At 42.6% G+C, this 27,645-nt stretch overlaps 2 protein-coding genes across 13 annotated transcripts in view; one reads left to right on the top strand and one right to left on the bottom strand.

Annotated features, from left to right (window-relative positions):
* The window catches only part of RIMKLB (ribosomal modification protein rimK like family member B), a 134,727-nt gene that overhangs the window by 73,048 nt on the left and 34,034 nt on the right, over nucleotides 1-27,645 (bottom strand). For 4 of the 10 annotated variants that reach the window (XM_055570053.1, XM_055570064.1, XM_055570058.1 and 1 more), the window contains exon 1: nucleotides 12,110-12,225. The exons of 3 other annotated variants lie outside the window; for them this stretch is intronic. In XM_055570053.1, coding sequence (XP_055426028.1) covers nucleotides 12,110-12,149 — 40 coding nt within the window. In that variant the 5' untranslated portion in view covers nucleotides 12,150-12,225. Of the gene's footprint in view, nucleotides 1-12,109; nucleotides 12,226-27,645 lie in introns of those variants that run through there. 3 more of the 10 variants (XM_055570090.1, XM_055570097.1, XM_055570084.1) reach the window with 2 other exon arrangements.
* Nucleotides 1,316-14,820, top strand: MFAP5 (microfibril associated protein 5). Of its 3 annotated transcripts, XM_055570146.1 has the most exons (11): nucleotides 1,316-2,452; nucleotides 2,608-2,736; nucleotides 3,213-3,272; nucleotides 4,772-4,807; nucleotides 7,747-7,791; nucleotides 8,269-8,301; nucleotides 8,676-8,711; nucleotides 10,262-10,291; nucleotides 11,195-11,282; nucleotides 12,226-12,299; nucleotides 13,961-14,818. In XM_055570146.1, exons 3-11 carry the CDS (start codon nucleotides 3,215-3,217, stop codon nucleotides 14,071-14,073), a joined length of 513 nt encoding a protein of 170 aa, XP_055426121.1. In that variant the 5' UTR covers nucleotides 1,316-2,452; nucleotides 2,608-2,736; nucleotides 3,213-3,214; the 3' UTR covers nucleotides 14,074-14,818. The 3 variants fall into 3 exon arrangements, with proteins under 3 accessions (XP_055426121.1, XP_055426123.1, XP_055426122.1); XM_055570148.1 differs by lacking the exon at nucleotides 8,676-8,711 and having other exon boundaries at nucleotides 13,961-14,820; XM_055570147.1 differs by lacking the exon at nucleotides 1,316-2,452 and having other exon boundaries at nucleotides 2,585-2,736.

Below are 27,645 nucleotides of genomic sequence, written 5' to 3'. Positions count from 1 at the left end.
TCCTCTCCTCCCTTTTATGGGATCTGTGTGTGTTTAGGCCCTGGATTTAATTTAGTTGGATCGTACCGCAGTAATAACGTTTCTGTACATTTGCCCAGAGGCCTTCAGCTAATGGGTGTATTCTTCACAGGCCAGTAAACAGATGAATAAACCAGCACACAGTCTTGCATCTCTGCCTCCCTTCTCGGTCTTTGCATTTTACCCATTGTCCACCAATTGGAGACCTCTTTTGAAAAACTAGTATTTTCCTGGCTCTCTCAGACATGAGAATGCCTGCCTTAAGTCGCTTCTGCACCTGCCAGTCAATTCCTCGGAGGCCTTTCCTGTGTCCTTGACCTGCAGCAGCTCCAGCTTGTATTGGATGAGTATACGGACTGCAGCTCAGGGAGGTCTTCCCTGGGGAGAGTCTCAGCTCACGTCTCTGGGTGGCCGTTGCTCATTCCTGGGCCGTGGGTGCTGACTTTGACTTGATGTAATTATAATGATAACCATCAGAGAAAAGTAAATCTGAAGCTCTCTAAGGTCATGAATAAGAAATCAACCCAAGTCCTTGCAAATAAATGACATCCTTAAAGGATCAGCAAGAATACAGGGTGGTTTCTGCTTTCACTAGTTCCCGCCTTCTTTCCAGCTTCCCCTTTCCCTTCCTTCTGAGGTCCCACTCGCTGCCTGCCTTCTCCCTCTGCTTGCTCTGAACATTCTGTCCCTGTTTTCTCAGCTCTAACTTCAGACTCCCCGCCCCCTGGGACCCCAGGAGAGCGCCCCCTCCTACTGCCTGGGGAGGCTTTCCGGACATACAGTCTTACAGTCTCTGGCTGGGCCAGCAAGTTGAGGTCATTGCCGGCCCTGCCAAACGACTGGCGGGAGTTCAGTTCCTCCATCTGTCTGTGCTTCACGGAAAACATGAGTGTGTCTAGGCCCTCTGTTGTGCGTCCTGCCTGAGTTCTGCTCTGCATCTGCTTTCGTTCCTTCCCCACACCCACCACCCTGCCTTTCCTTGCTCTGGCTCTCCCCAGACATCTGTTTTGCAGCCTCTGCACTCTCGTTATGGAGCAGATGGAAAAAGATCAAGTTTTGGACCAGGCTGGTGAGGAAGACTTGGGTTTAGTCCACAGATTTGTTCTAGGAACTAACCAGAACCCGTGTAGTTCAGAGATGGAGCAGGTACAGCTTCCAAAGAGAAACCGCAGGTGCTATTTGCTTCTTTCTATGTCCATAGCTCTTCCTTCCTCAGGACCGCTTCCTTCCTTCCTTCCTTCCATCCTTCCTCCCTTCCTCCCTTACATCATTAATTTTCTTCTTTCTTCTGGTCTGTAACACATTAATATTATCTGCTCTGTCTACCTGTGCTGGCGCTGGTGCTCAGTTGCTCAGTCATGTCCAACTCTTCATGACCCCATGGATGCCCACCAGGATCTTATGTCCATGGGATTCTCCAGGCAAGAATACTGGAGTGGGTTGTCATTTCCTTCTCCAGGGGATCTTCCCAACCCAGGGATCAAACCTGAGCCTCTTACATTGGCAGGCAGATTCTTTACCACTGAGCCACCTGGGTCTACCTGGATGCTTCTCTAATTTAGCTGTTCAGGGAACGGAATATAGACTAAGGAAGCCAACAGATAACTTGAATTTGACACCCTGCTAGTACACCTAAGGTCAACCATTTTTCAGATTTGCATTTCTGTCATTCAAGTTTATTCTTGCTGAAGTGGAGATGTTGTAATGGTCTAAGCACGAGAGTTTCTAGGAATAAGAGCAAAGACAAAGTTTTTATAGCGCCTGGATCAGAGAAAGTGTTATATACATATTATGTGATATGATGGGAAATAAAGCAAGCAGAATGAACTTGGCTCCCAATTTTCATTGGCCTTCTGATGGCATTTTTGTCCTCAAAGGCAAGAAACCAAGATTTTTAACATAAGCTTAAACAAAACCAAAAGACAGCCTAAGGCTGTCTTCTCTCATGGAGCTCCTCCACATTACAAAAGGATGAGGGTCCTATATTCCTTAACTTTCCCTAACCCTAAGACAGCCAGCCCTTCTCCTGGACAAAACTCTGTGTGGTGTCTGTTTGCTTGGATGTGGCAATAAATGAGATTATGGGGGTGGGTGGGGGGAGGCTAAATGTGTGGGTCAAGAAGAGGAAAAGAAAAAAGAGAGACACGAAGAAACAAAGACATTTGGGGGAGCAGAATTTTAAAAAGACAAAAGTGAGAAAGGGGGTTGGAAGAATGATTCAAATATGGAAGACAGCCAGAGACACAGAAACGGATTCCGGGGGTTTGTTTTTTTTGTTTTTTCTCTCTCTTTAGGTAAAAAGTAACCCAAGGACAAAGTGAGACTGGGGCCAGATGGTGGTTCATGGAAGAAAGGCATATATGAGATTGAGCCAACCCGTCAAGGGAGCAGCACCATCTCTCATCAGTGTGATCATAACCTTTGGAACGAGGGTGTGAGTGACTGCAAAGCCCCATCGCCCTTATCCTCCCCGCATCATAGTAGCACTGAATCAAACTCCTCTAGCCTGGCTTTCCCCCTCCCGCCCTCCCTCCCTCTCTCTCTCTCTCTCTCTTCCTTGCTCTCCCTCATCTCATTGTTTCAGAGTAGGCCAAATTCGAAGTCCTTTCCAGGGAGTGGCCCTGTTCATCTTACACCCCAGCCAAAGTGGAACAGAGAAGGAGAGAGACACATTCAACAACCAAAGGGCTCGGTGGAAAGAGCAGAGAACCATCAACAGTGAGTGGCTTGGATTGTCTAAAACCCTAAATAGACAGAGGGAGGGGGTGTGTGTGTGTGTGTGTGTTAAAGGGCTGGAAGCAGAAAATGGAGAATGTCACTGATTTAGAATTGAACAGACATCCCAATTATCCATGGAATTCAAATGAGGAGAAACTTAGATGAGCAGATATTATTTTTTTAAAAAAGTAACAGATATCAAAACAAAAGTTTAGATACTAGGGTTTAAAGAGGCCATAGGGTGGATGGGGGGGTCCATCAGTATAAAATTTCCTGAAATGCTGGGAAAGAAGGGGTGAGAATGATGGCAAATGATCACAGAAGAGAGTTTGAAGAAGTGTTGGAAGAAAAGAGAGGAAGGGTCTGAGACTTATGGGGGACCAGGAAAGACCTTGGAAAGCAAGGCATCCTACAGATATGCTTGCCTGGAGCGGAAGTGCTGATCACAGTCTCCACTCTCCCCACTCACCTGTCAGACATGGTGTTCTTCGGACCCAAAGTGCTCCTGCTTCTCACCACCCTCATCATGTCCTCTGGTGAGTCCCTACCTTTTTTTCTTTTCTCCCTAAAATGTCAGCTCCTCTAGGTGGGTGGAGGTGTATGTTAGAGGGAGGGTGGAGGCGTATGTTAGAGGGAGGATGGAAGGAGGCTGAAGGGGAATGGGAGGAGAGATGCTTGCTATTTAATTCTAGAATTTCCCATTAAAGAGAAGTAAAAGAACACAGGGAGTTCCTTGGCAGTCCCCTGGTTAGGACTCTGCACTCTCACTGCCAAGGGCCTAGGTTCAATTCCTGGCTGGGGAACTAAGGTTTTGTAAGCCTTGCAGCATGACCAAAAAATGAGAGAGAGAGAGAAGAGAAGAAAAGACTTTGCGATTAGAGGGATGTGATTGGAGATGACCTCAGATCTGGGGAAAGGCAGGCAGCCTGAGAGTTATGAAATTAAAGCAAAACTAAGATACACACAAATGCATATTAACCAAGAGGGCCACTCTCATAAATATACAAACAGGGAAACAAATACCAAAGGAGGAAATTCCCTGGTGGTCCAGTGGTTGGGACACAATGCTTTCACTGCCGTGGCCCGGGTTCAATCTCTGGTCAGGAAACTAAGATCCCAGCAACACCACCCCCCCCCCCAAAAAAAAAGAAAGCAAAAGGAGAAGCTGATGTATCCAATTGTGTACCCAGACATAAGGACCTCCTCACAAGAAACTCAAGTTTAAACCATGAAGAAGGGGTTTCCCTGGTGGCTCAGCGGTGAAGAATCTGCCTGCCCTGAAATGCAGGAGCCATAGGAGATGAAGGTTCAATCCCTGGGTCTGGAAGATCCCCTGGAGGAGGGCATGGCAACCCACTCCAGTATTCTTGCCTGGAGAATCCCATGGACAGAGGAGCCTTACGGGCTACAGTCCATAGGGTCACAAAGAGTCAGACTGAGTGACTGAGCACACACCACGTCTTAAAACTGTCAAGGAAAACAGTGGGGATATATTAACCTAACAAACACAAGCACCAGACTCACACAAGCAGATTCACGTGCACACGAAAATGTTGCCACCTCTATAGGCAAAAGGAAAATGATCTTCATAGATTGCACAGAATTAAACTAGATGACTGGCCACTCTGTGAACCTTGGACTTTCCAAAAAAAAAAAAAAAAACTTACTCTTTTTTTTTTTTTTTTAATTCTGCCCAACACAGACTGAGATAATCATTTTGGGCCTTTTTCAGTAGTGTAGCTGGAGGGGCTGGCTGTGGGGACAGAAGGACAGGCCATCGGGAAGGGCTGCCGCCTGTGGGTGGATCAGGACCCCACCCCTTCTGAACAGACTGAGAGCAAGAGGCCTCTTGAGTCAGGGCTCCCCTTTGTGCTCAGCAGTCACAGTCTGCCTCTTTCTATATGGAGCTGTAACAGAAATAAAACATGGCAAGATAAAGTACAGCAATTTTCCCATCATTTTCTGGTTCATCTCAGAAAAGCTTTATGAGGTATAGAGCTGGAAGCATTCACATACTTCTCCTTCCTTTGTGCAGGCCGGACACCCCTAGGGGTCAGCGGACAGCGAGGAGGTAAGTGATCCCATGGATCTGGGCTCTGTTGGGGTTCTTATCAGGACAATGGAACCAAATGGTCAGAGTTCCAAGAATTTGTCATACCATACAGAGATGAAGTGCCAAGGTGTGTGAAATAATAGAAATGAATTCAACAATCTTGTCATCCCATTCATAAAACTTTCTCATTCACTACTGAAATAACATCACTCAAATCTTCTCTATGTCCGTCTCATTTCCACACCCTCGGATAACGCCTGCTACTCCTAACAGGATTTTCCTGTCCATGTAAGAGTGGAAAAACTAAAATGCAGACAGAAAAAGAAGTCTTCCCAGTCCTATAGAGAAATTGTGGCTCAATGAGACAGAATCCGTAAGTTTTGGCTTCCAAAGGTCCGCTTCCTTCAGCTCGATTCAATATCTGCAGTTGCCTCTTGGCATCAACATAATTATAATTTCTCTTGTTTTTCCCAACCCTTGAGAGCACTACAGTATATAACCCTTTAATAAGTCGAAAGATCTAATGAGTAGGTCACAACTGGTGCTTTTAACGAGTTAAGATAGACTAAAATAAAAACAGAGTACCCTGGGGACTGGTGGTCCACTGGCTAAGACTCCATGGTTCCAATGCAGGCGGGCCCAGGTTTGATCCCTGCTCAGGGAACCAAAACCCCCATGCCAGAACTAAGATCCTAAGAGCCTGAACTAAGGCCTTGCACAGCCAAAAGAAATATTTCTTAGAAGATAAATAAAAATAGAGTAGACTGCAAGTAGATTACAGAAGTACTATTTTTACTCTTCTTTCAGTTTTATATGTATATACTGGCTCACAATATAATTTCTTACTGTGCATCTTGGTAGAAAAATAAAAATACAGAAAACCCTTTTCTCTGTTCTGGTCTGAATCCGTACATTCTTGAACCCAGATTTTATTTCAGCCCTGTGCTGTGCTGTGCTCAGATGCTCAGTCGTGCCTGACTCTGTGTGACCCTATGGACTGTAGCCCGCCAGGCTCCTCTGTCCATTGGATTTCCCATGCAAGAATACTGGAGTGGGCATCCATTCCCTCTTCCAAGGGATCTTCCCAGCCTAGGGATCGAACCCATGTTTCCTGCATTTCAGGCAGATTCTCTGTCACTAGAGCCAGCTGGGAAGTCCCAGCACTAGCACAACTACAAATCCAAATTCCTTTCTTTGGGCTGGTTAAGGTCCAGTCCTATTTTATGACTTCGTGATGCTTTTTGAGCAGAAATATTCTAAGAGCTGATGAAAATGTCTCCATAAGATTCCTTCTCAGAAAACATTCATAAGTCCTTAATAAAGCTGTTATGGAGGTAGCTCATGGAAAAGGTGGGTAAACTGAGGGATATACAGAAAACTAGCACTGTGCCTGAAATTCTAAAAACACAGCTAGGATATTCTCAAACCCTTTGTTCACCCACTGCTTCCTCTATTTCCGTGAGTGGTTGGACTGGAATGTAGCTGGAGAGAAATGGAAACAGGACAGGAATTGGCTACACCCCGGAGAAAATCCACTCCCTTCTTACAGCCTCTGGAATGAATCGGGTCAGTGGTTTTTCATTTATCCTGTGGGACTGGAGCAAACTTGAATTCCTTTTTATCAAAATCTGCTCGGAAAGAAGAAAGCTTATGTTAAAAAGTGTTAAAAAAAGATGTTAAAAAGGTTCCTGTCCCATTTGATGCCTTTCTATCTGGAATTTTTTTCTAAAAGATGAATGAGGAATAAGCAGGGGAAATTCCTTTAAAATGTTTTGTGTTTTGCTTCTAGTACAAGGATCAGTAACTCTGATATGCTTTATAAAAATGCTATTCTCACCAGATTGTAAATCTGACACTTGCATGCTGACCTCAAGCAAAGTATTATGTGGATTTGCTGACCTCTAGTGGGTAAAACCGATAATGACTATAAGCCTTTTACAGTGAAGGTTCATTACAGATGGGAGGTTTGTTAAACGTCTAGTGCTTCACACTGCTTTTTTGTGTTGCTTATTAAAGCAGAGACTATTTGTTTCAGGAGTTGCTGTTATGTACAGTTTCAGATGAAGTTTTCTTAATTTATCCGAATATCTTCCATCTTAAGACCTGGACCATTTTTTACTTCTTTTGTCTTTACTTTCCAAGGGTCAAGAGCAAAGCATCTCCCCTCCTCTCCTCTCTACCTCACTTGTCACTGTGAGCATCAGAAAACGACCAGTGTAACCTCTTGTGAACTCTGTGTAGAGAGAATCATCAGACTGATATCCAAAAATATCAAAATCACGAATGTCAAAAATCACAGTCTGGGGATTTCCCTGGTGATCCAGTGGTTAAGATCCTGCACTTCCGTTTCAGGGGGTGCCAGTTCAGTCCCTACTCGGGGAACTAAGATCCCACATGCCCAGTAGCACAGTCAAAAGATTTAAAAAAAAAAAAAATCACAGTCTTTTTGAGAAAGACAATTTTCATTTAAATAAGTATCACAAAGAGGTCATCAGCCCATAATAACTATCAACAAGCTCTATGACCTTGGATGAGTTATTTATTCTGCTGATGCTCAGTTTTACCATCTGTAAAGCAAGCCCATAGTAATCCCTAACTAGCTGTATCAGTTATTATCTGTTAGGATGAAGTCATTCTTGCAGTCTAATGCTGAACCAAAGTTTAATCAGTAGACTATCTAATGGCCACGTAGTTCATTCATTCCTCTCAATAAGAACAATAGGAAAGGGACAGTCTAGGGTTAGGATTGTATGAGTATATTCATGGGAATAGGAAAAGTGTGACATTTGTTTGGGTTACAGGGGAAAGGACTTTGATTGGGAAACAAAGAAAAATCCTTTTAGGATCTTACTACATGATGGCTTCTGTGCTTGACAATTTCACTTCTTGGGAGTGCAGGGGTGGGGGATGAGGGGCAGAGAATGCTCAGAAAGTGTTTTCTGATTGTTTTTATGCAGATGATGTGACCACAGTGACTTCAGAAACATTCACAGAAGATCCTAGTAAGATATTCTTTTATTTCCTTGCTCTCACACTGTGGCTAGAAGGATTCAGGATGATGTCTGTATAAAGTAAGAGGAAGACTATTAAAGAGTTTCAGTGACGTCCCTGGTAGTCCAGGTAGACTCCACGCTCCCAATGCAGGGTGCCCAAGTTCTGTCCCTGCTCAGAGAACTGGATCCCTCATGCTGCAACTAAGACCTGGCACAGCCAAATAGATAAGTATATTTAAAAAGAGAGAGAGACGGATTCAGAGCCCTGTTGTCTATGTTAGATGCCACCAAGGCTATAAACATGCCCAATCTTTTTGACGCTTCCTTTTCCTTCTGTGATAGTCCCTTATAGTTCCCCCCCAAGAGTCCGCGTTCTTTCGCTTCAATCTTGCCTCCTTTTAGATCATCATGCCTCACCCTGTTTTTCCCTTTGCTGTTTTTCCTGCTTGCGTTTTTCCATTCCCTGCATCCATCGTATCTTTGCAGATCTGGTGAATGATCCTGCTACAGATGAAACAGGTAGGTTTCACTCCAGCTCTTAAAAATGGCATGTTTCATGTTAATAGTCACAGTATTTATTCTAGCTCTTGAATTAATCTTATAATTTTTATCACTGGAAAGGGGATGAAAGAAAAGATGCTCCTGGCCCCCTAAAAAAGGGAAGCAAAGTGGATTCATAGCTTTAAAAAACATACATAAAGACTTCCAATGTCAACAGGCCAAATAATGCTCAAAAAAATTATCTTCAATGAACTCTCTTCCCCTGGACACAATATAAAAAACCCAGCCATTGCCTCAGCTTTTTCCTGTTACCCACATTCTCCCTCCTGCACTCTGCCTTCCCCTCTGTCAATCCGGAGCCCTTCTCACATCACTGTTTTGTGCCTTTTCAGTTCTGGCTGATATCAAGCCTTCCACCGATGACCTGGGTGAGTTCAGATCTGGGACCTCAGGGCCACGGGGGCTGTTCTGGGCTTCCCGCAATACCCATGATGGAAGACAGTACAGCTGGTGAAGAACCCTAAATAGGACTACATATTAGGCAGAGCATTTGCCCAACGGTTTAATTTAAATTAATGATATGTTAGAGCCCCTAACAAGCAAGAACCGTGGTTTGATGCATAAACTGCCAAGGTTTGATTTTTCTCTCCAAGTTTCCAAGATTGAATGGGTAAAGGTAAAGGTGAACAAAACTGATTTTCTTCTAAACATCTTTTGTCTAACAGATGAGATAAGACAAAGGAATGGATAATTTTATTCAGTTTCACCAAACATATATAATCAAGCAAAAGAAGCTGTGAAATCTCAGAGTCCTTGATTATATTCAGTGTTGAGAGTTAAGAAAGGCTTTTCTGAAGGGTACATTGACTAGGTTGATTCCTGGAAAACAAATAGAAGTGAATTAAATGAATGGAAAGGCGAAGAGCTTTCAGGTAAAGAAAACAATATGGGCAAAGGCTTAGGATGGAAATGAAAACCAGCCAGAGAACAGTTCATGCAAAGGAAAGTTCTAAGCAGATTATTGAATTGGAAAGCCAGCAAGAACACTGCTGCCTAGTCCCAATAAAATATGATGTCCTGAATTATTTTGTTAGAGGTATGGGAGAGAAATGAGCTGTCAGGGAGCAGAGACTGTTGAGAGGAAGTCCAGCTTTCTATTAGATAGATGGTAGCTATTGGGTGGATGGTAGCACCATTCACTGAACATTTTGAATTGGTGAAGGGAAAGAAGGCAGTTTGAGATATGGAAGGATCTTTAAAAAAAAAATCCATGAGCTCTTCCACAAAATGGCAGTTGTATTTGTAGACCTGGTGCTTATTAGAAGAAAGTTCTGAGCTAGACATAGAAGTTTGAGAATTCTCAGCATATAAACCTGTGATTGAAACCATGGGAGCCTGGGTTCAATCCCTGGTAGGGGAAGTAGATCCCATATGCCACAGCTAAGAGTCCACATGCCCCAGTAAAGATCCTGCATGCTGCAGCTACGAACCAGTGCAGTGGAAACAAAGAAATGGGGGATAGATGAGATCACCCAGCTAACATTCTTCCTATAGTATCCTATTAGCAACCCTTCCGATAACATTTTACAGGTAACTCCCGTGGTTAGTCCATTTCTTCAAGATGCATCTTACTCCTTGACTTACTCTCCATTCTACAAACTCAGCCAGTATTTAACTTGCCCCTAGGTTAGGACTGGGGCTTCCCTGGGGGCTCGGGGGTAAAGAAACCACCTTCAATGCAGGAAATGCGGGTTCGATCGCTGAGTCGGGAAGATCCTCTGGAGAAGGAAATGGCAACCCACTCCAGTATTCTTTCCTGGAAAATCCCATGGACAGAGAGCTTGGTGGGCTACAGTCCACAGGGCTACAAAGAGTCGGACATGATTGAGCACACACGTGGATCTCAAGTAAGGCATGACAGTTACAGGGCAGTGACTTCTAGAACCAGTAATAACTGAATAAAATTTCCTCCTTTCAGCCTCACTCAACGACAAAAATACTACCACAGGTATGATTGTCTTTTGCCTGTCTTTTTCTTAAGCTTTTTTTTTTTTTCTTCCTGAAGATTCCTAATCTCCTTGTTCTTGGGAGAATACTTGGTACATCTTCTAGTTTTATTTCCAATTCTTTCTCAAAGAATATTAGTAGTCTTCTTCGTATCCCTCCCACCCTACCTCAGTGTCTATGAGTTCCTGTTCTAAAGGTCATGGGGAAAAGATGGGATCACTACTGCATGGTCCCAGAACAGTCCTCTCCATAAACTAACTTTGAACATCATCTGTTTGTTAGTGGGTCAGGAAGTGACCTCAAGGACTCAGCATTACTGTAGATGTCATGCTTTCTCTAACATACTGATAATTCTGATGTGCAGCTAGGGTTAAAAACCACCAACAGAGAAATAGTGACCCACTTTAGAATTCAAATTCTTCAGAATATGACTGTTAGCATTTCATCTTTCATGTTGCCACCTGTCTAACCCTAGAAGGACTTTTTCCTAGAAGAACCCACAGGGACTATTTTATTCTCTTTCCTTTCAGGTAGGGAAGCACCTAAATTTCATTGTTTAGCCAACATCTATTATTGCTTTGTGGACTTCCCTGGTGGCTCAGCTGGTCAAGAATTAGCCTGCAATGCGGAAGACCTGGGTTCAACGTCGTGAAGATCCCCTGGAGGAGGGCATGGCAACCCACTCCAGTATTCTTGCCTGGAGAATCCCATGGACAGAGGAGCCTAGAGGGCTACAGTCCATGGGATCACAAAGAGATGGACATTATTGCTTTGTATTGCTTACAGGAAGAACATACCCCAGCTTACAGTGATCCTCTGTAGAGACTACTCTGTAGGTTTTCCCAGCTCTCTCTCTCCTCCTCCATTCCTCTAACCATGTGTTTTTTATGGTGGGTATATTCAGAGTGCCGGGATGAGAAATTTGCCTGCACAAGACTCTACTCCGTGCATCGGCCAATCAAGCAATGCCTCCATCAGATATGCTTCACCAGGTAAAGGGTCCCATATCACCCAGAGAGCTGCCCATGATAGCGCTTTCATGTCAGTAACCATTTAATGAGCACCCGCTCTGGAATTTCAGCCTCTAAGGGGGCAGAAGTTTTAAGCATCACCCTTTAAGCTATTCCGAAGGTGCCAATTAGAACCTAGAGTCTGCACAGACTTAAAGAATGAACTTACGGTTGCTGAGGAAGGATGCAGGTGAGGAATAGTTAGGGAGTTTGGAATGGACATGTACACATTGCTGTATTTAAAATGGAGAACCAACAAGGACCTAAGGTATAGCACAGGGAACTCTGCTCAGTGTCATGGAGGAGAATGGATACGGGTATATTATGGTTGAGTCTCCTTGCTGTTCACCTGAAACTATCACAACATTATTAATCAGCTCTACCCCCAAGACAAAATAAAAAGCTTTTTTAAAAATAAAAATACTTTTAAAAAAAAGCAAATAGACTTAAGACCTGAGAAATAAGTAATGGGAAGTGTATTATGATAGAAGGAAAAAAGAACCTTGAGTCTGGATTGAGGCACACGGAACAGCTTAACTAACAAATGTAGATGCTGAAGGCAAGGATGGTGAGTACTAGAGGAAGGATGGTCATGAGGGAAACACTGGTTTATCAAATTCATCACATCCGAGAAATAAGCTGGAGCTGAAGATGCAAGTGTGAAGGTAGAAAATAGTAGGGAGTAGTGTGGGAAATATTAAAGCTTGAGTCTAGGTGGAATGTGCAAAGTTGTAACTAACAAGCATGATGGATACCATTCTATCTTCTACACTACTTGGGTAGGGGTGGGAGTGGGAAGTCTGAAATACTTAAGGAAATCCAGGTATTTCCAGGAGTTGAAAGAGGCATCTCAGGCAGAGGCTAGTTCTCCCTCTCAATGCTTTTTCCATGTCCTTCTTGCACCATGACATTGGATCTATGGCAGTTCACGGCGTATGTATGTCATCAACAATGAGATCTGCTCCCGTCTTGTCTGTAAAGAACACGAAGCTATGAAAGGTAAGACTAGCTTTGATGGGGAGGAACAATAATGAGAGCAACTGATAACTGGGGCAAGGTGCTAACAGATCCAAGATGTGGCTGTGGAGGAGGGGCTTTAGGCTGCTCTCTGACTTCCATCAGTTCCTGCTCCAACTAGTTCCCCCAATAAACAATATGAAGAAAGCACCATGTTTGGTATATTCATAACCCTCAAAGCTGCTGTACAGTGCAGGAAGTTCAGCTCTGTGTTCTGTAATGACCTAGAGGTGTGGAATGAGAGGAGGAGGGAGGGAGGCTGAAGAGGGAGGGGATATATGAATGCATATAGGGCTTCCCTGGTGGCTCAGCCATGAAGAACCCATCTGCCAATGCAGAGGATTTGGGTTTGATCCCTAGGTTGGGAAGATCCCCTGGAGAAGGAAATGGTAACCCACTCCAGTATTCTCGCTTGGGAAACCCCTTGGACAGAGTAGCCTGGCAGGCTACTCAGTTAGACATGACTGAGCAAGTAAACAAAACATAGCTGATTCACTTTGTCATACAGCAGAAACACAGCATCATAAAGCAATTATCTTCCATTATTAACATTAAAAAATTGATAACCCTTAAGAAAGCATGGCTAAATCCCTTTCCAACTAGACAGAAACCCCTAACTTCTCTTATGTATAGATAGTGCATTCAGATGCTCTGCTACTTTGAACATCATTCACCAGAGATGAAAAGCCAAGTCCACTATTACAAATAACAATCTCTACTAGTCCTGCAGCCACGTTCATAAGCCCAGGTGGGGAAAAAACCACTAATTTAGAGACTATAACATTTGGATACATAAAAAGTCACTTGGACATTGGCTGAACACCAGCTACCTTTACAGTAGTCTACCAATTCCAAGAACAATTTCCCTTGCTTATTGTGAAACTTCAGAGGTAGAGCAAAGTAGAAAGATTTTATTAAAAAAAAAAATTACAAGAGTCCAGATGTGTGGTTAGACCCTATGTATGGTGTGAAAACACTATTTCTCACCTTCCCCTGGCCCAGCCCCAGATGATGGCTGCCGTCGTCAAAGTCACCACACGCAAAAGCCACTCTGACTCAGCTGCCGGCCTTGCACCAACCCCCTCTGAGTAAGAGCTGTACTTAACTTCGCAGAAGGAAACTTACCCCTTGCCTTCATTGGCTCTGCAAGCCACCTGCAAGGGAAGCACCTTGACACTGAGGATGAGTATCTGGGACTCGAGGCACTTTCAAGTGTCTCGGGGGACTTGCTAAAGTTAGCCATTTGCACACAGTAAACACTTTTGAATGACTGGACTTCATTTTTTCCCCCCTGCTGTTTAATAAGTCTACAATTAGAAGAATTGGGAGCAAGGTGTGAATAAGAACTGACCACCTGTGCTCAGTTCTTTTGCATCCAGTCTTTCATTTTCAACTACATTCTTGAAGCAGGTATTTCAATGCTTGTTTTGCAGAAAAGGATGGTGAGGTTCAGAAAAGTCAAGACTCTTTCTGGTAGGGAGTAAATAACCATTAAGTTACAGATCCCAGGTTCTAACCCTGATCTATTTCTCTTCAACCCTTTCACTGCACCACCCTGCAGTCTCCTCTTTCTTCTTCTCTTTTCTTGGAGCCCTGGCCACCTTCCTACATTCTCATCTCAACATGCTCTCCTTCTCTTCTAGATGAACTCTGCCGTCAGAAGGCTGGTCTGCCCCCAAGGCGACTCCGACGCTCCAACTACTTCCGCCTTCCTCCCTGTGATAATGTGAATTTGCAGGGACCCAGTGGTCTGTGATCAACCAGGAAGAGGAAGGAAAGAATGTGTGGGTGGGAGGGAAATCCTTGTCCAACCATTGTCAGCTAACCCATAGACATGAGTAGTTCTTAAACCGATCCCTTTGCAATGTCTAGCTTTTGCCCCTACTTCTTCATTTTTCTTTTTACCCGCTTTGTCATTTCTCAGTATATAACATATAGTTTTTGTAGTATTGCATGGTTTTGCTTTTTCTCCATATCATAGACCTGGTAGATAAATGACTAATGTGTCGCTTAGATAGAAACATTCTATGTACAATGTCAAGAGAAAATAAACTTGAATAAAATTATTAAAAATATTAACTACTGAATCTGTTTGAGATAGATCTTAGGGGGGAAGATGCTATCACTGTCAATCTCAACTAACTATAGAACGTCAATATTTTACATTCAAGCATTTCCTAGATTAACTCCCCATTCACTTACATGGTCCTCTTTACTCCTACTATTTTGCTGGATTGTCCTAAGTTTTGCCTGGTATGTCCTCTTTCTGTTGTTCAGTCACTCAGTTACACCCATGGACTGCAGCACACCATGCTTCCCTGTCCTTCACTATCTCCTAGAGTTTGCTCAAACTCATGTCCATCAAGTCAGTGATGCCATCCAACCATCTCATCCTCTGTTGTCCCCTTCTCCTCCTGCCTTCAATCCTTCCCAGCAACAGGGTTTTTTTCCAATGAGTCGGCTCTTTGCATCAGGTGGCCAAAGTGCTGGAGCTTCAGCTTCAGCATCAGTCCTTCCAATGAATATTCAGAGTTGATTTCCTTTAGGATTGACTGGTTTAATCGCCTTGCAGTCCAGGGGACTCTCAGTCTTCTCCAGCACCACAGTTAGAAAGCATCAATTCTTTGGGGCTCAGCCTTCTTTATATGCTCTCTTTATGAGAAGGATTATGGTAATTTTGTAGTTCTAGAAAGTACTCCAGAGACAAGAGTTATTCAGTCCTACTATAAAGACCCAAAATGTTGTCTTCTGCTAAGCTCAAAAGTTGAGGCTAGAGAGAGGAGTACACCAGGTATAAAGGTATCCAGTTTTTCATGCAGTTAGTTATTCAATCACCAAGCAGAGCTAGAAAGTCTTATGTAGTATTCTTTGCGGTAGTAATGGGGTTAGCCCACCTCCACCTCCACCTCCACCTCCACCTCCACAAGTTAATCAGATAGCTTAACATGAAATCAGATCATTTCTCTGAAGTTCCTGGAGCTGTTGCTACTTCTTTTATCCTCATCACCATAATCTAGAGATTATCATGCAGATGGATTCTGGAATAATCTGATTAGGGGCCAAAGAAGGGAATTCAGACCTGAATTTTAATAGGCAAATATAAAGTATACTCAATGGTTTACAGAGAAGAGTAAAAGAAACACAATATTCAGACAACCTGCATTCTTATCCTGGCTCTGGCAGGAACCAGGTAAACTCAGATCAGTCAGTTTCCCTCAATATTAAGCCCCGGTTTAATTGCCCCATCTTTAATATGGAAGAAATTTATGTTTATTCAGAGGTTTCTTTTCATTCAACGATGAGATTTAAATGCATTGTTCATATTGCTTGAAGCCTAGATGCAGTCTAATTCACAACTATCATGTCTGCTTTAAAAGAAGAGAAATACTCTATATTAGGACAACAGTCCACAACGTCATAGAACAAAACCATATTATGAGTGACACATTAAACATCATGGATACTTTCATCGAGATAACGCAGTACCTTTCCAAAAAAGCCAGTGGAATTCAAATAGAAACGAGAGGACTTTGAGACAGTTCTATGTGGCAAAAGTCCACTTGGTAAGGGTTGGATTCCTTCCACTTTGCAGAAAAACTACCAATATGAGGACTAGATTCTTGCTGTCAAGAAGCATTTCCTTCTACAGAGTATCTTCCCGACGCAGGGATCAAACCCAGGTCTCCCGCATTGTAAGCAAGACGCAAGACACTTTACCGTCTGAGCCACCAGGGAAGTCTGTTAAGAAGCAGCTTAGTTTAATAGGATTTGCACAACTGATTAAAGAGAAATACTAGGAAAAAACCCTTGAGGCATGGAATCCTTGCCTCAGTCCCTCAAAGCAGATGTACTTGTATACAGACAGAGTCCATGGATATTGTAGCCAAAGGAGAGAGGTTTCAGAAGGCACTGCGTTTCTGAGAACCATTTAAGAGCCTCTTCATGAAACTGACCCTTACTGCACATTGGCTGAGAGGGGGCATTCCCACCAGAAAGCACCCCAATCCCATTATTGTACATATTGCAAATTAGACATTCAAAATAAAACTTTTTCCAACTTCCTTCTCAGAGGACAGTGATCTCCTTTGGTCTATTTTTCTTTTCTATGTTTAGAAAGAAGACCTGAACTTGGGCTTTTATCTCCCTTTGAAAGCTGAGTAGCAGCATCGCTCACATATCTTTGCTCTGCTCTTCTCCATCTTTTGCCTCCTTCCTTGACCACTGGTTCCCCAACATTACAAACTTGTTTACTCTCCCCCAGATGTGGCCCACTCCTCTGTTCTCCAGAAAGTTCTTTCTTTTCTGTCCCCTTCAGTCTTACGGGATGCAGTTTCATGTTTCACCCTTCCTTTTCTTTTGCATCAAATTCCTGTGCTTTGCCATTTCTCGCTCTTCTGATGTTCTCTGCTTTTGTCTTCTTCTCCAAGTGGAAAGCAACACTTTTAACTCACTTTTCATCCTTGCTTTCCTCCCCCTTACAAAGGCTTGTTTTCTCTCATAACTTTGCTCTAAGAACAGTCCCAGGGCAGTTTCGGGAGGTTAGTTTTGGTTCCAGTTTTCTTTCCCTCTGTCCTCTCTTCCCCATTTACAAAATTCCATCCACCTTTTTGGTACAGCCAGGACAGTGTGGAGGTTCCTTAAAAAACTAAAAATAGAACTACCATGTGATCCAGCAATCGTACTACTGGGCATAATCTGGGGAAAACCATAATTCAAAAAGATATATGCATCCTAATGTTCATTTCAGCACTATTTAAAATAGCCAGGATATGGAAGGACCTAAATGCCCATCCAACAGAGGAATGGATAAAGATGTGGTGCATATATACAATGGAATATCACTCAGCCATTAAAAAGGATGGTGCCATTTGCAGCAATATGGATGGACCTAGAGATTGCCATGCTAAGTGAAGTAGGTCAGAGAGAGGAGCAATATGGTATGACATCCCTTATATGTGGAATCCAAAAAGAAATGGTACAAATGAACTTACAAAATGGAAACAGACTCAGAGAACAAACCTATGCTTGCGAGGGGCAAGGATTGGGGAAAGAAATAGTTAGGGAGTTTGGGATGGACATGTACATCATACATATAGATGGACATATACTGCTATATTTAAAATGGATCACCAACAAGGACCTACTCTATAGCACAGGGAACTCTGCTCAATGTTATTTGGCCACCTGGATGGGAGAGCAGTTTAGGAGAGAATGGATACATGTATATGTACGGTTGAGTCCCTTTGCTAAACACCTAAAACCATCACAACATTATTAATTGGCTATACTCCAAAACACAATAAAAAGTTTAAAATTTCATTCACTTCCTTTTTGTTGCTGTTTACTCTCAGCCCATTTCAGGTCCCTGGTATTCTAGTTTTCCTCCCTTGGTCCACCCGAGAAAAAGATTTGAAAACATTTTACTCTTTATGGTATTAATATTATTCTTTTCAAGGTGAACACAAATGACAACCTTCTTAAGCAAGGAACTTCTGATGAAAAAAAGTTATTTGAGGGAATTCTTGGGGGTCCACTTCCACTGCCAAGGCCCGGGGTTCAATCCCTGGTGGACAACTAAGATCCTGCAAGCCTTGCTGCATGGCCAAAAAGAAAAAATTATTTGAACTGAAACAGTGGATATTTAGTGTTGGAAATAAAAGATTTGGTAAAAGTAACATTGGGCTTCCCAGGTGGTTCAGTGGCAAAAAATCTGCCTGCCAATGCAGGAGACAGGGGTTTAATCCCTGGGTAGGAAAGATCGCCTGGAGAAGGAAATGGCAACCCACTTCAATATTCTTGCCTGAAAAATTCCATCAATAAGAGGAGCATGGCAGGCTACAGTCCATGGTGTTGCAAAGAGTTGGAAATGACTAAGCATGCCTGCAAAAGTATCATTAGGCAGTGATGATTATCTCTTCCTGGCACCTTGAACAGACAGACTCAGCTGCCTGTACACCTCATCTTAAAACAAAACAAAACAAAAAAAACATGTTTTCTTCTTGTCTTCTTTTCCAAAATTGTTCTGAACCTAACTTTCCCCCATCATTTCATGCATGTGACTGAAATAAATTCTCTTTCTTCTTTGAATGAAGAAGTTCTGGAGATTCAAATGTGCACTCTACTCGCTAAAAAGAGCTCCTTGCACACTTTCTCTGAGTATTCATTTGACTCATGGTGCAAAAAGCTGTCTCCCCACTTCTGGACCTTTCTTTTGATGTCCCCAAGCAGTATGTGCTACCAGCCACAAACTCCTCCCCCTCCACAATGCCTGGCGCTCGTGGCGAAAGTTGATGTTTACACCTGATCAGAAGGTGCAAGCAACTTTGCTTCCTTCTGTACAGAAGCAGCTGGAACACACTGAAAAGAGTTGGAACACACCTGAATAGAAAGAGAAGTTGGAAGAGCACCAGAGAAGGGGGAGTAGGGGATGGCAGAGTGTCAAGAGATTGACACCAGAGAAGGGGAACCCAGAGGCTAGAAGGTGGAAATTCACAAATCTGTCTGGGAGAAATGTGGTGGAGGATCTGAGTTCCATACCAACCCATCTGGAACCTTACAGGGTAGAGGGAACACTGGGGAGGCAAACTCTGGGAGACAAAGATTTGGTTAAAAACACAACACTCCAGGGATTCCCTAGTGGCTCAGTGGTAAAGAATCCGCCTGCCAGTGTAGGAGATATGAGTTCAATCTCTGATCTGGGAAGATCCCACATGCCACAAGGTCACTAAGCCTGTGTACCACAGCTACTCAGACTGTACTCTTCAGACTGTACTCTTGAGCCCGTACTCTGCAACGAGAAGCCACCAAAATGAGAAGCCCATGCACTGCAACGAGAGAGTCGCCTCCATTCACTGCAACCAGAGAAAAGCCCGTGCAGCAACAAAGACCCAGAAGAGCCAAAAATAAATAAATTAATTAAAAAATACAACATTCTAATAAAAATTGAAATCCTTGTGTGTCTTAGCACTTTTCACTAACCAAGCACTAGCGAAAGTGACTTGACTTTCTCTGTGGTAGAGAGAGAAACAGGTGGTCACAGTTTGTTTTTTTTTTCTAAAAACCAGTCAACCAAAGCCAGAAGTGGCGGTCAGACGATAACTTCTGGGCAGAACCTAAGATGGAAAAGCAAATGTTGTTTATATAAATAGAAATGTAGAGCGTGTACCATAGCTTCCTGTTGACAAAATGAGCTTCGCTTCACCTCAAACCTTCAATGGTTTTAAAAATAACTGATAACGGGGTTTTTTTTTTCTCTTTAAATTTGTCCAATCACTTTCAGTAAGATTCTAGCTTTTTCTTAACCCACAGGTTCTAAGTTCGTTTCTCTGTCTCCGGCTTTCTTCTCATTCATTCTCTTTTCCTTTCTGCTGTGTGTTTACCCAGCCATAAATCTATACTGTGGAGCTTTGGGGAGTTCATTACCATAGTTCTGTACCGATCCATAAGGGCTGAACTCGGGATGATCTCATAAATGTGTGTGAGATTCACCTCCTCCCCTAACCATTATAAAAAGTAATAGAGGACGTCCCTGGTGATCGAGTGGCTGAGAATCTGCCTGCCAATGTAGAGGACACAGGTTCGATCCCTGATCAGGGAAAATCCCACATGCTGTGGAGCATCTAAGCCCGTGCGCTGCATCCACTGAGTCGGTGCGCCTAAAACTCATGCTCTTCAACGGGAGAAGCCACCGCAATGAGAAGCCTGAGCATGACTAGAGAGTAGACCCCACTCGCTGCAATGAGGGACAGCCTGTGCACAGCAACGGAGACCCAATCAATCCAAAAAAGAAATTTTCTTTAATTAAAAAAAAATAGTGATAGGCTTTGAGCAGGTACAGGTAAATATTTTAAAGGAAAATGGGATTGGTGGGCACTGAGGTATCAAGCCTGTCATTGCATGTTTTCTTAATATTTTGTCCTTTCCCAAAAGGTCAAACACAAAGAGCTACAATGAAGGGTAGTGAGAACTCTACAGAAACACCATTCTTGAAAATGGGTTAAATTCAGAGGGGGAAAGGAAAATAAAATAATCTACATACAAATAAGCCTATGAAAATCTGTAATATGAACACTAAAACCAAAGTTCTAAAAACAAAAATTACTTCAAAAATGCTCATATTAAATATGTATGGCAGCTCCTTAAATGGTTATTGAGAGAAACCTATTATTTATTGGAAGGTGAGCTAAAATCTGATGGAGTTAAACAACTATGCTCTTTTCTGTGCCATTAGCTACCTGAGATCAAAAGACCAGTCTTTGTGCAATAAACTGATTAATTGTAAGTACAATCATTCATAATTAAATCACATACTGTGATTCCTATAAAACTGTAATTTACAGTTCATAGGAATCTTGTTCTAATGAACAGACAAGAATAATTTCTGTGCTTCCCTGGTGGCTCAGTGGTAAAGAATCAGCTGCCAATGTAGGAGATGTGGGTTCCCTGATACAGGAAGATCCCACATGCCTCAGAGGAACTAAGCGGTGCCCTACAACTACTGAGCCTGTGCTCCAGAGCCCACGAGCCACAACTACGGGCCCACTTGCTGCAACTACTGAAGCCCGCATGCCCTAGACCCCACAAATGCAACTGGAGAGAAGACCCTACTGGCCTCACTAGAGAAATGCCCAAGCAGTAACGAAGACCCAGCGGAGCCAAAAAACAGGCAAATAAATAAAATCACACACAAAAAATTATAATTTCCCTCTTGCCATGTAACAAACTAAAAAACTATACCATCCAAACACAGAGCATCTAAAATCTAAATCAGTGTGGTTCTAGGTATAATAAAATGTGTATTTGTATCATCCTATTTGTTTGAATGGCATAGAAGAATTGATACTGGTTTCTGGGCAAGTCCTGATGTCACACTCACCTTGTGTGATCCTAAGGTAATCACCTGTTATAACTGTAAATTGGTCACAATACATCTGCCTTAGGAGTGTTTCTGAGGATTAACAAGGTCATGTATTCAAAGGTTTTTCGCCTGTAAGACTATTGTGTATTTAATAAAAGTAAGGGACTTTTTTCCTAGTTAAGCCATTTGGTTTCTCCCTAACTCTCCTTGAATAGGTTGACTTTCTTCTTTCCCTTGTGACAAACTGAGGTGTGTGTGTGTATACGGGTGTGTTAGTGGCTCAGTTGTGTTTGACTCTGTGACGCCATGGACTGTAGCTCACCAGGCCCCTCTGTCCATGGGATTCTCCAGGCAAGAATACTGGAGTGGGTTGCCATGCCCTCCTCTGGGGGATCTTCCTGACCCAATGACCAAACTTGGATCTCCTGCATGGCGGGTGGATTCTTTACTATCTCAGCCACCAGGGAAGGCCAAAGTGAAATGACCCTGATGGAGTAGGCTTTGCCTGGAGAGGTATGGAAACCTGCCAAGGGTGTACAATGCCACCAATGCTAGTTTCTCTACAGTTTGACCTTCCTAACTTAAATTTGATTTTTTCAGCATCCAAAATCTTTTGGGCAGAACAGGGTCTTTTTTGCAGTAGCAGCTGGCGGGTCAGCCTCTGATGCTCAAACTTGCAGGATTGGAGTGCAGGTAGGATGGGTGGGGCTGTGTGACATTCCCAAGCACTGGACAACTAGACACCTTGCAACCCTTCTAAGCACCAGAGGGCAGGACAGGGCCACAGCCCCTGAGGTGATCTCACCTCTGGCCTTGGGAATGCAGCCCTTGCCATGATTGTGCCCATGCAGTACACACCTGCAGTGTGGGCAGGTGTGCAGTTTGGGGGTTATTCCTGGACACGTGCATCATGCAGCATAACCCCCATAACCACAGCTGTCTTGTCTTTTCAGCCAGGAAGCTTTATCTTCCCGACCATCCACAAAAGAAAGGGAAAGCTTCGGCTGGCTGGGGCAAGTCATGAACAGCCTCTTCAGCACAACTTGGCTGAAGATGGAGTTGGTTCCCTGGCCAAAAATTTGTACAGCTTGACCAACACCCTTGGGAGATGTCCTGGCCCTGGGCTCCCTGTGCTTCTTCTTTGGGAAAAAGCCCACTTATTGATGGAGCCTACTGCTTGGCTAGGGGTGGGTGTGTTTGTTTGTCTGAACAAACATTGTTTCATTTTCAGCGTGATTCTTTGAGATGGACAGCAGAGGGATCATTATTCTTCTTTTTCAGATAGGGAACAAGGTTTATAAAAGTGAAGGGACCCATCTACTTACTGGATAAAGTATGGCAGAACCATGCCTGAACTAAGTTCTAAACCTTAGGTTAATATTAATGTTCACTCAGTTGCAAAAGGAAAACTCAGAAACATCTTATTTAGAAATTACAAGTAATTTCCTTGGTTGCTGAAGAAGGTTTGTGAGCGAATCTAGACAGCCCTTGGTGTCACACACCACATGCACCACCCAGGAACTGCGCCACTCTGGAATTCTGTGGGGACAGCCAGGGGTTGTGAACCATGAGCCTGGTTAGAAGGAAGAAAGTGAGAAAAGCCCAAGATGGCCATACTTTTCCTCTTATCAGAAGGATGGAGTACCAGTTTGTTGGCTGATTAGTCAACAGTTTTAATCATGGTTTCTTTGGGCAATAGAGAAAGTGATTCTGAGCACAAACTCTGCAGCTCGCCCTCATGGCTACCAATCCTGACTTCACCAAGCAGATGAGTCATGTGGGTTACTCAACTTGTTTCTACTTTCACCTCCTGCCATAGCGTGTGTTTTCTTGTTGTCTTTCCAGGTTTGATTTTTGATCAAAGATAAAGCAGAGCTTTCATTTATACCACAGACTGTTTTCTCTTGTTCAGGGGCAGAGAGATGCTTACTTTTGTACAGCCTGGCCCACAGCCTTCAATTCCCTGTAAGTACCCATTCTGTGCACCTGAATTTCCCACTCCTGTTCTTTACTCTCCTCTGATCCAGGGAATGTATCATCTTTGCCTCTCTTAGTTATGGGCTTTCTCCTCTGTTTACACATACTGACAGCTGAGAGATACCCATCACTCCCATGTTTTCTCCAGCTCTTCAGATCCTTGAAGTTTCTCTGAATTAATCAGGATTTTAAAATTTGTTGTTTAGGTGTTCAGTTCAGTTCAGTTGCTCAGTCGTGTCCGACTCTTTGCAACCCCATGAATCGAAGCATGCCAGGCCTCCCTGTCCATCACCATCTCCCAGAGTTGGTGGACGTGCATATATTGTTGTTCAACTACACCTCTACCTACTTCCAAAAAGTTTTTATCACCCCAAAAAGAAAATCCTAAACCATTAAGCACTCAAACTCACATCCATCGAGTTGGTGATGCCATCCAGCCATCTCACCCTCTGTCGTCCCCTTTTCCTCCTGCCCCCAATCCCTCCCAGCATCAGAGTCTTTTCCAATGAGTCAACTCTTTGCATGAGGTTAATCCACATAAATAAAAATAAAGTATACAATTCAGACTTCCCTGGTGGTCCAGTGGGTAAGAATCTGTCTGTCAAAGCAGGATAACATGAGTTCAATCCCTGGTCTAGGAAGATTCCATATGCCACTAAGCCCTTCCCTACAACTACTGAATCCGCACTCTAGAGCCTACGCTCCACAACAAGAAATGCCACTGCAGTGAGAAGCCCACACATCACAAACAGAGAGTAGTATCCTCCGTTCTCCCCAGTTAGAGAAAGCCCGAAAGCAGCAATGAAGACCCAGCATAGCCATAAGTTACTAATTTAAAAATATACAATTCAGTGACATTTAGTGCATATATTGTTGTTCAACTACCACCTCTATCTACTTCCAAAAAGTTTTTATCACCCCAAAAAGAAAATCCTAAACCATTAAGCATTCATGACTATCCTCCGCTGCCTCAAGCACCTGAGTAACCACCCATCTGTTTACTGCCTCCCTGGATTTACCTATTCTGGATATTTCATATAATATCTGGATATTTCATATAATATCCAGAATGGAATCATACACTATGTGGCCTTTTGTGTCTGCCGTCATCAGGTTTTAAGGTGATCGTATGGGACATAAATGACTAATAGAAGCAACTTCTACCTCTTTTTATGCTGTAGCTGTATCTCCTGTAAGGAACCTGTGGATGGAGGTCTGAAGTAACCAGGACAGGGACTTCCCTGGTGGTTAAGAATCCACTAGGCAATGCAGGGGATGTAGGTTCAATCCCTGGTCTGGGAACTAAGATGTCACATGCCATTCGGCACAACCAAAAAATAAAAAGTAAAAATAATGAAATAAAGCAATCAGTAACCAGGACATTTGGGTAGCAGAACCATGTTCAATGTCAGCAAAGTGCTGAGTGCACTGAATGACTTTCTAACTATGCCGAGTCGACAATTCCTGCCTTCTGTAACAAAGTGAAGACCTCCTGATGGTATATTTAGTCCACGTGAGGATGGGTTGGGGGAGAGGAAAAACAAGGGGATCTTGGAGGAGAAGGAAACCTGGTTCACACACTAAGGAATCTGGGGCTGTTGATGTCAAATAAATGCTTCTCAACTTTCTAAGATCCTGAAATTAGTTAAATCAAGAAGCAGTGTGATCTAATCAGTAGTGATGGAATGACTATTGTAAGGCAATGATCACTACAGACCCTCAAAAAAGGTGAGAACTGAGGAGAAAGAATGTGCCAATATGATGCCAGGACTTCCTAAAGAGAGGATGATCTGATACCAACGACTGTTGGTGAGTAGTCAGAAAGAGTAGAGAATAGCGATTCTACAAGTAACATTTAATCTGCTATCCTTGCTTCAGGACCTATCCCTTATTCATTTTAGAGCTATTTTTAATCAAAATTATCTCTACCAGTCAATGAAATCACATCATCCTTTATACTGCATCACTGAGCATACAAATAATATGGAATTTGGTTTTCCAAATGCCCACAAAGAGAAAGAAAGACCTGTACGTTATTGGAAGCACTTCTAATTTCCCCTGGCATTTCAATTGTCTATTAAGCAAGCAAGCAAACACACACACACACAGATACACACAAATTTTTCAGAAGTACATAAAGTCACACAATCACAGAATTTTAGAGCTGGGGAAGACCTTGAAGGTCTTCTAGGCCAATGAAAACTAACCACCTGCTTGGAATTAATGGGAATTTGTCAAAAAGGCAGAGTACTGGGCTGTACTCCAGAATGACTCCAAAATCTATAGGAATTAAACACTGGAATATGCAATTTTATATACTTCCTCAGAGTATGAGAACCTCAAAATTACTCACATTTTATTACTTAAAAAATGTATTTTATTACTCACATTTTATTACTATCAGAAAACTTTGAACCATGGGAGCAGATTACTTAGATGATCGTAATTTATGTTTTTAAGGTATCTGATCTTCTTAATACTTTCAGCTTCTATTAAATACTATTTTATCAAAACAGTTATTGTTTATAGAATACCTTCCATTCACTAGACCACATGCAGAACATCTTATTTAAATTACTTTTAACAAGGGCTTTCCTGGTGGCTCAGTGGTAAAGAATCCACCTGCCAGTGCAGGAGACACGGGTTGATCCCTGGTCCAGAAAGATCCCGCATGCTGCAAATTAACTAAGCCACAACTATTGAGCCCATGCTCTAGAGTCCAGGAGCCACAACTACTGAGCCCACGCACCTAGAGCTGGTGCTCCGTGCTCCACAACAAGAGAAGCCGATGCAACAAGAAGCCCTCTCACCGCAACCAGAGAGCAGCCCCTGCCTGCCGCAACTAGAGAAAGACTGCAGCAACAAAGACCCAGTACAGTCAACAGTAAATAAATTATTCTTAAAAATTACTTTCAACAGTCTTAAGATAAGCATTTCAACTCTTTGGCCCTCAATGTTCACATCTGAAAATTGGGATAATAGTTTCTACCTCTTTGACTTAAACGAGATAATATGTGCAACTTGCTTACACAGAGCCTATCATAAAGTGCACAAAAATGGTTAGTTATTATTACTATTATTTATTCACATTTTATACACGGGGAAAGTATAACATATGGCAGCAGGCAACCCACAAAGACAGTTCACTAAGAAATGATGGAGACAGAACTTAAGTCTTCCTGTCTTTGATTACAAAAACCTAACTTTTCACTCTTTCTTGTATATGCGTGATTAATGAAGCTTTAGTTAATGTTCCTATCAAAAATAACTTTTTTTAGACCTTTGGCCAGCCCCAGGCTTTTGATGAATGCTTCTGTGTTCTTTCAACCTCAGTAAGTTCTGGGCAGCTGCACAGCAGAGACTGAGTGAGTAATTCCTGTATATGTCCCTCAACTTTTTCATACCCCAGAGAAATTCAGTAATATGGCTGGCAGTAAAGTGAGAAAAACAAAAATTGGGAAATGCAGAAGTTGAAGCACTCCAAGACCACACTTTAACCCACGCGGAAACCTTTTTGGGCTCTTTTCAAAAACAACAAAGTATCATATTGAACAATCTACCTGGTGTCCAAAAATAGGGGTCTAGGGAGTCATTGTCTGAGCATCTCATCTCTCAGACACAGGAATGTGTACCCTGGAGAACTACCAGGGGGACTTCTGGCCATAACGAAACCCCAGCTTGTATTTCTCATGAAAGTCCAGTTGGTGGTGAAGCCCAGATGTCCAGGACAACTCAGCCACCGGAGGCACAATTTCCAAGTCATGTTGTTTCCGTTAAAAATAACCTAGCCAGGTAGTCCTGTGGTTTCCGACTTTTCAAGAGAAGTTGGTGAGGGAAGAGGGTAGTTAGTAAGGAAAATAACTTTTAAAAATACCTCAAGGAAACCCCATTTTTTGTTAATCTCAGTAACTCCAAATCTCCAGGAATGAAAAATGCTACTGTCATGATAAGAGATGTACTTTTTTTTCTCCTCTAACAGAAGAAAGGTGAGCAGGTACTATAACTTTCTGAGAAATAAGGTTATTTTCTAGTGCTGGATGAGGCAAGCTTCTTAAATAATTCTTACAGCCATTATGCAAGCTATTTAACTCTCCATTTTGTTAGAAAGCATTTCTTAAGAAGCTTATATGAATATGAATGACATCTCATTTTTTTAAAAGAGAAAAATTGAACTTGTTTTTTAAAAGCACAAAAACCCTACATACTAAACTTGCACACATCAAGTATTGGTCCAATCTTATATCACTCTATTTACAATTAAACAGCACCATGGTTTTCTCAATTAGGTTAGTTAAACATGCCCAGAAAATTGTTATTCAAAGTCTATGTTCCTTTAAAATAAAATTAACTCTTTAACTGAGCTCAAATCCTCAAAAAACAAAAAACCTTTTACCAACCATAGATAATTATATCACCGAATTTACTTAAGAAAAATAGATTTGAACATTTTTTTTCCTCCAGTTGACAAACTTTGAGAGATACTGCTGTTTAATG

The sequence above is a fragment of the Bubalus kerabau genome, chromosome 1 (genome assembly GCF_029407905.1).
Source record: "Bubalus kerabau isolate K-KA32 ecotype Philippines breed swamp buffalo chromosome 1, PCC_UOA_SB_1v2, whole genome shotgun sequence".
In the NCBI taxonomy this organism is placed as follows: Eukaryota; Metazoa; Chordata; class Mammalia; order Artiodactyla; family Bovidae; genus Bubalus; species Bubalus kerabau.
The sequence above is the reverse complement of the archived record's forward strand: the minus strand, read 5'-3'. Positions and strand labels throughout refer to the sequence as shown.

What these genes read in the sequence shown, in the direction of transcription:
- MFAP5 (XM_055570146.1), top strand. Translation starts at nt 3,215, where the DNA reads ATGGTGTTCTTCGGACCCAAAGTGCTCCTGCTTCTCACCACCCTCATC. An exon ending in AACATTCACAGAAGATCCTA is followed by an intron (nt 7,792 to 8,268) that starts GTAAGATATTCT and finishes GTATCTTTGCAG; the next exon opens with ATCTGGTGAATGATCCTGCT. An exon ending in AGAACACGAAGCTATGAAAG is followed by an intron (nt 12,300 to 13,960) that starts GTAAGACTAGCT and finishes CTTCTCTTCTAG; the next exon opens with ATGAACTCTGCCGTCAGAAG.